This window comes from Tachysurus vachellii, chromosome 19 (assembly GCF_030014155.1).
Source record: "Tachysurus vachellii isolate PV-2020 chromosome 19, HZAU_Pvac_v1, whole genome shotgun sequence".
Lineage (NCBI taxonomy): Eukaryota > Metazoa > Chordata > Actinopteri > Siluriformes > Bagridae > Tachysurus > Tachysurus vachellii.
In genome coordinates, this window is record NC_083478.1 from 17332287 (window position 1) to 17344400 (window position 12114).

A 12114-nucleotide genomic window follows, 5' to 3' on the forward strand; every position below is an offset into this window, starting at 1 on the left:
TAAGAAAACTATCCAGGATAAAAACAGGTCATAAAAGAATAAAACAATGTGGGTTTTTTTTAAACACTTTATTACACTGTGCTGTGATTTCTGTGCAAAAAAAAAAAAAAGACATTGATTTTTACATTTGTTCCTACTTTTGACTTGCTCAGATATTTGAAAAATACAGAAAATGAAGCTCAACCTAAAAAGATGTTTATAGACCAGTTACGTTTGCACTGGAGTTCAAGTTCATTCCATTGGGTTCTGACGCAGAAGACTGACCTGGAAGATGAAGCTTTCACAGGCACATAACCGATGGAACATTTGTAATACATTATATTACAATGGAGCCATGAGGAAAAGTATGTTTCCCTGATTCAATCATAATCCAATTTTCTATTAGTGCACTTTTTTATACTGACTGACTTCACATAGACATATATGGTGAATGCTGCAAAAAATGAAAGTGTAATGGCAAATGATTAAACAGCCAAAAAAAACGGTTTGCTTAACAAAACACGTGTTCATAAAGTGTTCAGGACATGATTCAGGACTATGTTTCTTCTTGAAACATTTTTTAATAAATAAAAATTAAATAAAAATTAAACTTAGTCAAATTCTATTGTTGAAAAGGATTAAAACATGAAAATAATCTTTGGGGAGAATAACATATGATTAATTATTTTCCTATTACAGAAGACTGGTGTGATTCATTCCTTACAAATGAAATGCTGTAATATTTTCCTTTCCCATTATGGGGAGTAATTCACTTATTTCGACTTAAAAACATCCGCTAATATCTATCAGTAGGGCCGTATAACGTATTACAGTATGAACATAAATTCTGCTGCTCTTAATAATTAAAGTAAGAAATATTTTTTCTCCAAAATAAAATGTGTAACTTATAGAACATTCTATTGCAAAGTAACAGCTAATCGTTGATATTTTTCATTCACTTCAGTCTGTGAACTTACAATTTTGTGTTGCTACCTGCACCAAAAACTGATTCTTCATGTTACACAATATTTAGCACACCATAACAAAAAAACATTCATTCCTAATTGAGCTGTGGTAGTTGTACAAATATAGCAGACATTTTGCTTTGCAAAATGGAAAGCAGAGAGCTTAGTTTTCCTTGTAGATACATGCTAAGGCTATTCAATAACCTAAAGCAATAAATCTCACAGCGCTGCAAAAAAAAAAGTCTCCAAACGTTTACGTAGCCAGAGAGAGCCTGGAATGTGAGTCAGTAGGAGTTTTTCTTCAAGGTTTCCTCTGTTGGAGGAACTCTAGGGTTTATAGTGACCAGAGAACAGTTTTCAGGTTTGGGGCAGTCTTTATATCTGGAACAGAAAAGCAAAAGTCAATTGAGAAAAAGTACACTAACTTGATATTGTTATTAAGTGGTGGTGTTGTTTGGAGCTGTGCTTTTAAAGAATAAATCAGATGAACCTTTAGACTTGCTTTTATTATGTTGGCTTTGTAGAAGCCAAAATTCTGTTTTCCTATTTAAGCTTAGACAAAAATTTATAACATTTAATGCGGCCTAGGGCTTTCGAGTCACATGCACCAAATTCGGATATGTTGTAGACCCTGGTCTGATGTTTGTTGCTATTACTTTTCTAAGTGATCCGAGTACCGATACTTCCGGTACCGGGTCTCGAAGTGGCCTTTTTTCCCCCCATAGGCTCCTATTATAAACTTTGGAGGTTTGTAACTCGGCAAGCTTTTGAACTATCTACACCAAACTCGGCCAGCTCCTTTAGGGTGATACTCTGAACAAAGTTTTAAATTGGTGTACCGACTGGCCTTTCGGTTGTGCCGCAGCCTTTCCCCCAATATATGCAAAATCAAAAAAACTTTTTACAACATGGACATGTGACATATCAAAACACTCAGCACAATGAGGGGAACTTCCTCGCGGGTATTCTGATGACATCACATGCTCGTCTCCACTTGCCTCCAAGTGTTTTGGCACCCTATCTTTCTGTCCACTTGCCTCCAAAAGTAACACTGACCCTTATGTCCACTCGCCTCCAAAAAGCACTGGCCATTGCGAATACTTGCATTATCAAAAGCCAACAACAAATTTTGTCACCACAAACTTTACAAATCTAGTTTAAATATAATGTACATTTCTCCCTTCCTGTGTTGTGTTTTAAAGAATTGCTCATTTTAATCAGAGAATTCAGCAGCATAAATATACTAAACAGTAATCATTCAGAACCTTTACACAGCACTGAAACATGAAAACTCCCCTAGATTCAGATATTCAGATTATTCTCCTTAATCTAACACAACAGGTACCGGGTCACGAACAACAAGCTTGTAATTATTTAATTTTATACAGTTAAGTACATACATAATCTGATTTTTTATCAATAGTGAGGCTATAAAATGGCATCAGTTGCTTCATCCCAGAGAACGGGTGGAGATCTGTAACACAAAAGACCACCATTGGTCACTTTGGGTATTGTTGAATATCAACATTAGCTTAGTTTCCTCATATTAAACAGCTGCAGAGCTGCACTTCTTTCTACATGTTAGTGCACAACACGCACCATCCAGCAGTCATTTACAAGAGGAGAAAAAAGTCTTATAGAAGTAAAAGAAGTGTTTAGTATTTTTCGTGTCATGGTGTGTGCAGGTTTTAGGAAAAGAAAAAAACCACTCAATTTCTGAGAGGCTGGTTGCAGCAGAAAAGCCGGTTAGTTCTCACACACGATTAAAGAAAAACATCAAATACAGTAAGTCCACCATGTGATTATAAGTAAAGCTATGAAATAACTTTAGGAAACTGTACTTACTCACTAGGTTTTCTGAATTTCATGTAGCAGTAGACAATGCAAAGAACTAGAAAAAAAAAAACTGGGGGGAAATATAACAAAAAAAAAAAAAAAACATTTGTAAGTGAAAATAATAGAAATTGCAAGCTGTACTTTACATTACTATTCAATTCAAATTTAGTTTAACTCTATCTAAACGTAAAAAAAAAGAGAGTGAGAGCTGAAGAAATAAAAAGACCGTACTTACTCAGTGCTACTATTATAACTGCACTAATCCAAACCAAATCTGCAAAAGAATATTAAATATTAATTTGCTTTTATTTCCAAACCCTTTGCATTTAGACTGTAGACAATAATGTGGATAATGTGGAGACATTTAGGAAGATTTGGTTTTTTGGATTTAATATTAGTGGAATATACACAGAAAAGGCTTCAGAACAGAGAACTTTGTGCTTCCTGATTTCAGGAAACATGACGAGTTGCAATAGAAACATTGCATTTCTTGTCGTATTAATTTCAAAGTAAGAAAAAATAAGAGTCTAGTGAGGAAACAACAGACGTATATTAACACTAAACAGTTACAAAGCTGCGGTGAAGCTCTGCAGCTCTCTATGCTAGGCCTCATCAGATCCTGTTGTTGATTATTTTCCCACAGCAGCACATCCTGTGGGGTTTTATTTATTTCTTTATAATTGCCAATTGCACCATTTTATTTCTGTCTAATCAGTCATTCATCTACATCAGGAGGAACATCAATCAATCCAAACACTGATAAATCTTACTGAAATAGCACTTGGGAGAAGGTGGATTCCATCCGTTTTCCTCACAGGTCAGGATATCAGACCCTTCCATCTTGTAAAAGCTGTAACACTCGACCCGGACTGATGACTTATATCTGTAAAATGTTGACTCGTCCCCGATTATAAATCCATTAATAATGTGGGGTGCATCACAGGTTGTGTCTGGAAAAAGAGAAGCATTAAAGAAATAAAATGCTGTTAATTTTAGATGTAAATGTATTAGATGTATAGTCAATCCATATCGACTATACATCTAATATCAGTCTGCTAATGAAACATGGTGTCATTAATTGTTTAAACAAATAAACAATAGGATTGTTCATTTAGAAACTACGAAACCCAGTTATCTTTTATGGACATCTTTTCACATTGAAACACCACTCGCTATCTAATTATTTATATCATTATCTTCACCTGGTAGGTTTTAAAAACCAAACCAACCAACAACAAAAACAAATCAAACCTTACACCTTATAATTAATATTAATAATAATAATCATGAAGATCAACATAAAAATGTACAAAGATTTTTGGTCTTATTATTAATTGAAATATTTGTTGAACTAATTTAGTGGAACTCACGCAGACACTGAGGAGGATCAGGCTGAAAATGTCCCTTATCTGAGCATGTTAATACTGAAGATCCAACAAGATTAAGACCTCTTTTACAAGAGTATGTGACTTCATCTCCATAGGTATATTGTTCTTTGTCTGGATTAAACGTTCCATCTGTTACAGCAGGAGGCGGTTTACACTTCACCACTGAAAAAAAAACAATCAATAAATCACAAGAACAATTCAGGTATTCTTTAATTATTCTAGTATAACATTGGAGATTAAATGTCATTTATAAAAAAATGGTAAGAGAAAAGAAAATGTCAGCAACTAATATATTGTGCAATAATAATAATAATAATAATAATAATAATAATAATAATAATAATAATAATAATAATGAAAAAACAAAAGCAACTTAAACACAGAGCATATTATTTAATAATAATTGTGTGTGTGTTATATAATAATCCTTTCCTAGAGCTGAAGTGAAGATAAGAAAGTAAGAGGGCAATAAATGAACTAATTAATTTATTTGATTATTTAGAGCAGGTACTTCATTTACTAGTAATATCTGAATTACTGACTAAAATGTCTAAAATTCTCTCATACAGTGGATTTAAAATGTCTACACAGCCTTGTTAAAGTGGAACCGAAATGAAACCAAACTAAATCACGTTACAACTTGCTTGAAAAATTATCAGAAACTTTGTAGGAGAAAAGAGGAAAAATAAAAATGTTACAACAACTGGGCTATATAAGTTTGTACCTCCTTTTATAATTGGGGGTGTGGCTTTGTTCAGAATGAACCAATCACATTCAATCAAATGCTTAAAAGTAATTATCATACTGTTGTCTTCAATGAAGTGACTCTGATTTACTCCAAATAACAATCAGTTCTAATCTGTTAGGATTATTTCACATTTTCTTGGTTTCATCTGACTGCTGAAGCCCATATACACATTGTCTAACTTGTTAAAAGGTATCAATCAGGAGAGAGATATAGACATATCATGGAATACTGTAAAGACTATCAACAACAAATAGAGCAAAATGGAAAATTAGAGATATAAAACAAAGAACAAGACACTCGCTATCTATTTATTTATATCATTATCTTTACCTGGAAGGTTTTAAAAACCAAACCAACCAATAACAAATACATATCAAACAAACAAATAAACATATTAACTGATTGCACGAGTCCCAACTAACACTGTTCACAGAGGGAATAAATAATTATGTATATTATACAGAAATATGAATTATTTGTACCGGTGCACTGAGGAGGAGGTGGATCCCAGCCTTTCTCTGTACAGATCATGCGATCAGATCCTTCCATTTTGTAGCCTTCATTACACCGGTAGCGAACAAAGTCTCTGTATTTATAAGGTGGCGATTTTCCTTCAATTCTAAATGCGTTTAGGATTTCGGGTGTCTCACAGGTCATAACTGTATAAAAACAATGTCACAACTTTTATTCCTGTTGTGCAGCTTATAATTAATACTACTACTAATAATAATTATCATAAAGATCAACATTAAAATGTACAAAGATTTTTGTTCTTATCATTAATTGAAAAATTTATTCCTTCATAGGAATAAAATTCTTTGACTGGTTCAAACGTTCCATCTGTTACAGCAGGAGGCGTTTGACACTTCACCGCTGAAAAAAAACAATCAAAAACATTCACAAGAACAATTCAGGTATTCTTTAATTATTCTGGTATAACATTGATTAAATGTCATTTCTAAAAAAATGGTAAGAGAAAAGAAAATGTCAACAACTAGTATATTGTGCAATAATAATAATAATAATAATAATAATAATAATAATGACGAAAAACAAAAGCAACTCGAACACAGTGCACATCGTCGCTGTCGGGCGGAATCCTCGTATCTCCAAAACTATTACTTTTCAGGAAATTAAAAAACGCCGTACCTTATCTGCAGTGCACAGGGTTTAGTCCGCGTTGCAGTGGATTGTCTTGCGCTAAATTCCTGTCCTCAGACGAGCACCAGAACTAGCGGGGGTCAAGATTTTTTTCTTTGAGCCCAGTGATTTGAAGACATTTACCTCAGAAGACGTTTTGATTCGTTGTGACTCTTATTAAGGAGAAATATGCCGCAAATCTCTCCCGCAGAGTGAGGAAGAGGTGGACAGTTGAAGTGTCCAATGGAGTTATGAGATTTGTGCTCAAGCTATTTTCAAGACTTTAGATTGGTTAATAACTTGTAAAAATAAAAGACCCACGTGGGGACTGACCAATAGCATCGATATGTGAAAAAATATGAAATTGACCAAATTTGGACATACGAGGTTTCCGCCCGACAGCGACGATATTATTTAATAATTATTATTTTATATAATAATCCTTTCCTTAAAGAGGATGAAGTGAAGATAAGAAAGTAAGAGGGCAATAAATGAACTAATTAATTTATTTGATTATATAGAGCAGGTACTTCATTTACTAATAATATCTGAATTACTGTCTAAAATTCTCTCATACAGTGGATTTAAAATGTCTACACAGCCTTGTTAAAGTGGAACCGAAATGAAACCAAACTAAATCACGTTACAACTTGCTTGAAAAATTATCAGAAACTTTGTAGGAGAAAAGAGGAAAAATAAAAATGTTACAACAACTGGCCTATATAAGTTTGTACCTCCTTTTATAATTGGGGGTGTGGCTTTGTTCAGAATGAACCAATCACATTCAATCAAATGCTTAAAAGTAATTATCATACTGTTGTCTTCAATGAAGTGACTCTGATTTACTCCAAATAACAATCAGTTCTAATCTGTTAGGATTATTTCACATTTTCTTGGTTTCATCTGACTGCTGAAGCCCATATACACATTGTCTAACTTGTTAAAAGGTATCAATCAGGAGAGAGATATAGACATATCATAAATACTGTAAAGACTATCAACAACAAATAGAGCAAAATGGAAAATTAGAGATATAAAACAAAGAACAAGACACTCGCTATCTATTTATTTATATCATTATCTTTACCTGGAAGGTTTTAAAAACCAAACCAACCAATAACAAATACATATCAAACAAACAAATAAACATATTAACTGATTGCACGAGTCCCAACTAACACTGTTCACAGAGGGAATAAATAATTATGTATATTATACAGAAATATGAATTATTTGTACCGGTGCACTGAGGAGGAGGTGGATCCCAGCCTTTCTCTGTACAGATCATGCGATCATATCCTTCCATTTTGTAGCCTTTATTACACTGGTAGCGAACAAACTCACTGTATTTATAAGGTGGCGATTTTCCTTCAATTCTAACTGCGTTTAGGATTTCGGGTCTCTCACAGGTCACAACTGTATAAAAACAATGACAACTTTTATTCCTGTTGTACAGCTTATAATTAATACTAATAATAATTATCATGAAGATCAACATAAAAATGTACATTGTTGTTCTTATTATTAATTGAAATATTTGTTGAAAAAATGAATTGAGTGGAACTCACGCAGACACTGAGGAGGATCAGGCCGAAAATGTCCCTTATCTGAGCATATTATTGTTGAAGATCCAATAAGATTAAGACCTCTTTTACAAGAGTATGTGACTCCGTCTCCATAGGCATAAAATTCTTCGGCTGGTTCAAACGTTCCATCTGTTACATCAGGAGGCGCTTGACACTTCACCGCTGAAAAAAACAATCAAAAACATTCACAAGAACAATTCAGGTATTCTTTACTTATTCTGGTATAACATTAGAGATGAAATGTCATTTCATAATAATAATAATAATAATAATAATAATAATAATAATAATAATAATAATACATAGAATGTATGAGCGCAAAAATGAATACATTAATTTATTTGATTTATTTAGAGCAGATACCTACAACTTCCACTTACAAATAATATCTGAATTACTGATTTAAATGTCTGAATTAAACCTTAAGTTTAAAAAAAAAAAAAAAAAAAATTGAAACACTGCAGGGGAAAACAGGAAAAGATGAAAGTTGCAATAACCTGGATGCACAAGTTTGTACCACCTTTTCTAATTAAAGAAGTGGGTGTGTGAATAAACCAACCACATTCGAACTCATGCTTAAAAGGAATTATCGTAAAGCTGCCTTTAATGAACTGATTCGGATTCACCTCAAATAAAGACCAGACCAATTCCAAAATGTATAATAAATCAATAAATCCAAACAGTCCTTGTGGTGGTGTAAAATAAAAGCACATGACTAGAGTAGAACGCTGTGGTGCAGCATGGTGGTGGGAGCATCATGCATTAGAGCTGATTTTAATCTCCAGAATGGATAGGACGCACTTTAAACTTATTGTTCACTATGAAACAATGTAGACTGCAGAAATCAGTAACATGCCTATATAGCTATTAGCTATTCCATGCATGTAATTAATAAAGGAGTGAATTAAGTAATTAAGGTCAGTAAGATCCGATCAAAGAGAACGGAATCATGAATATGTGTCTGCTAGTTAACTGAAGTTTAAAAGGAAGCACACATCCGAATGAGCAAAGTAATGGCATAACCAAAAGAAAACCAATGTTTTTGATTTAAAAAAATATATAGAAACAACTAAGAATCTATGGGGTGACCTGAAGCGAGCTGTAGACAGGAGATACCTTTACAAATTAGCGAATCAAAAAAAGAGCAGAAATATTTCGCCACACAGAGCGAGTATTAAGTGTCCAAGCAGCAAGTGATATTCTTTAGTTATAGATTGTTTGAGAAAACGTAGCCTCGGTAACAGACTGTACAAAAATATAGGAAATACATAAAGCTCAGGCTAAGAGGACATTCATTGTGTCACTTTTTCCCTAAGAAAGTGTATAGGATTTGAAAAGAAGATAGAGACTAAAGAGCCCCAGTGCAGACTGCAGAAATCAGTCACGTTCCTCTATAATGGGTCACCTTCCACTAAAACCTTGGCCATGCAGGTGAAATTAATACTGACTACATTTCTAAATGTTGAATAAACCATGATCATAGTAATGTAGCACAAAACTGTTTTAAAAATGAAAGTTAAAAGTGAAGATTTTCCCAACAAAGTCATTACCTTCACATAGAGGAGGTCTTCCATCCCAACCAGTTTCTCTGCAATTTCTAATTTCATATCCAACAAGCTGGTAACTGTAAACAGACATTTGTTATAAAATACACATTTCAAATATACACGCACTAATTTAGACAATTTGGGAAAAATAAATAGGCCAAGAAAAGCCAAAAAAAAAAATTAAAAAATACAATTACACACACACACACACACACACACACACACACACACACACACACACACATATATATATATATATATATATATATATATATATATATATATATAAATGTTTTCATTGTACTTTACAAAACTTAAGTAAACAAATATAAAGTCTTAAATATTGTTTGCACTCATATTTGTATATTTTTACAAACACAGCTAATTGTTAGCACAAGTCGTTTCGCTCATATTCATTTATGTACTGAATATATCAACAACCGTTCTATCCATGTTTCTGTTTCTATACGATGCATTTTTACACTCAAATTCAAATTTTTCAATTCAAATTAAAATTGTCACACACACAGACAGAGTACAACATGCAGTGAAATGCTTTAAGTTTTCGCATATCCCAGGAGCCTGGGGTCAGAGCGCAGGGTCAGCCATAGTGCGGCGCCCTTGGAGCAGTTAAGGTTAAGGGTCCTTGCTCAAGGACCCAATGTTGATGTCTCAGCAGCTTGTGGGCTTGATCCCCGACCTTCTGATCAGTAACCCAAAGCCTTAGCCACTGAACCATCACGTCATTTGAGCACAACTCCATTATCATCGGCAATGATAAGACCATGGCATTAACGCATATGGCATTATGCAGTGGCCAAAAAGTGGTAAAACAATCCAAAACTATTTTCTACTTTAATTTCTTAACAGTATTTCTGATGCACCGTCAACAAACTTCATGAGAAGCTTCATCCAAAGAAGCTTTTTACAATTCTTCACTGTAAATTGAAAGGTTATTAAAATGTGTCGCTCTCCACACTGCGTCTTCTATGTTCTAAATGAAAGCTGCTTGTTAAGGGAAACAATTATGTTTAAAGTGTTTTAACCTCTTTTTTGGTCAGTTGATTTACAATCTGTTTATTCACTGTTACATGTGTGTAGGACCAAATAGGAACGAAAAAAAGGCTACATTTTTACCCTTTATTACACACTGCTGTGATGACCGCTCCAAACAAAACTGCGTCTGTAGGTTGATACTCATACTTTCCATTGGTTATCTCACCAGGATTCCCACAGCTCTTTTCTGTAAAAAAAAAAAAAAGAAAGAAAAAAAAGTGTGTTATTCCACTTATACCACAGTGCTTTGCATTTTAACACAATAAGCATGTGGATATAAACCTATAGTGTGTTACAGACGGAAATATTACATGTGCTATAATACGAAAATAATGCACGCCTTCTGACCAATTAGATTTGAGCATTGCTCTGAGCCGTGATATAAAGTGTTCACAAATCAACCAATTAATTAATTAAATCAATAAATCAATCCAAACTATGGCTTGGAGAAATGACAATGAGATATCAATATTAGGTCAAAATATACTTTTCTGAGTCAGGGGGCACGGTGGCTTAGTGGTTAGCACGTTCGCCTCACACCTCCAGGGTTGGGGGATCGATTCCCGCCTCCGCCTTGTGTGTGCGGAGTTTACCTGTTCTCCCCGTGCCTTGGGGGTTTCCTCCGGGTACTCCGGTTTCCTCCCCCGGTCCAAAGACATGCATGGTAGGTTGACTGGCATCTCTGGAAAATTGTGTGTGTGTGTGTGTGTGTGTGTGTGCGCGTGCCCTGCGATGGGTTGGTACTCCGTCCAGGGTGTATCCTGCCTTGATGCCCAATGACGCCCGAGAATAGTTCGGATAAACAGTAGAAAATGAAAAAACGTAAAAAAGTGACTTGTTTTTGTAGCCATTCTCTGAACAGCTCAAATGTTTTTATTTTAACGTAGTAAGACTTTTGTTGCTTCTCGCTAAACTGATATATGTGATGCATACTGTGTATGGCAGAAATGATTTTTAAGAATCATGATATGATGTTTTTTGTCATGTCGGCCACTGGTAATCTAAAATACTAGCCAGTTAAAGTTTATAGACTAATTACTTCTGCACTGAAGTTCGAGTTCACTCCACTGGGTTCCCATGCAGGTGATTGAGCTGGAAGCTAGTCGCTCAGGAACATAACCGGTGGAACATTTGAACTTTATAGTGGATCCTTCAGGAAAAGGCCCTTGTTGTAATCCTTCAGTCATAATCCGGTTTCCTCCAACAACAGGTGTGTCACATTGGGCTGAGTTAAAAAACAAATCAGACATAACAGTGAACAGAGGGTTTAGAAAACACCAAGCTGGCTGCAGCTGTAATACCTTGTGGTGTATAAAACAGAGCTCACCTCGGACTGTTACAGCTATCATGAGAAGTGTAGAGAAGAAAATTATGTAACGCAACATCTTCAACTGTAAAAAAAAAAAAAATTAGACACCACAAAACTGTAGGTCTTTTTCAATCCTAGGGCGTTTCCTGGAAATATAGTTTTTCAGGAAATACCCAACCCAGTCTCACGGCAGTTCGGAAATATCGCATTTTATCTCATCATTGTTTTTAAATAGCTCCGTTTTCTCAACAACATCACAACACAAAAATGACATTTTCAGTTGATCAATTTTTTCTGGACAAAAAAAAAAAAAAAAAAATACAAATTTACTTACATTTTAGGTTGTTTGTGCGAGTATCCACTATTGCACCTTTAAACGTCTGGGAAAAAAATCATTGGTGTCAGTTTCTCTCACGATTCTTCTGCACCAGTTACAATAATGTAAATAGTCACCGTTATCTTTTTCTTCCTCCGTTAATTCGACATCCTCTTATGTTTCTCAGTAACAGTCCCTGGCTGCTCGGCTCCGCCCCTCATGAAAACGAAACCGAAACTAAACC

At 34.5% G+C, this 12114-nt stretch overlaps 1 protein-coding gene across 10 annotated transcripts; it reads right to left on the reverse strand.

Annotated features, from left to right (window-relative positions):
- Positions 1-58: 58 nt before the first annotated feature.
- Positions 59-12096, reverse strand: LOC132862792 (membrane cofactor protein-like). 10 transcript variants are annotated; one of them, XM_060895047.1, is made up of 14 exons: positions 12008-12096; positions 11889-11934; positions 11573-11636; positions 11285-11470; positions 10327-10432; positions 9193-9266; positions 7625-7804; positions 7296-7472; positions 5399-5575; positions 4151-4330; positions 3551-3730; positions 3016-3054; positions 2790-2850; positions 59-1325 (listed from the first exon to the last, which is right to left on the reverse strand). In XM_060895047.1, the coding sequence occupies exons 3-14, from the start codon at positions 11628-11630 to the stop codon at positions 1229-1231; spliced, it is 1515 nt and encodes a 504-aa protein (XP_060751030.1). In that variant the 5' UTR covers positions 11631-11636; positions 11889-11934; positions 12008-12096; the 3' UTR covers positions 59-1228. The 10 variants fall into 10 exon arrangements, with proteins under 10 accessions (XP_060751030.1, XP_060751034.1, XP_060751037.1 ...); XM_060895051.1 differs by adding an exon at positions 2345-2418 and having other exon boundaries at positions 2794-2844; positions 11889-12091; XM_060895054.1 differs by adding an exon at positions 2345-2418 and having other exon boundaries at positions 2790-2844; positions 11889-12091.
- Between the last annotated feature and the right edge of the window lie 18 nt (positions 12097-12114).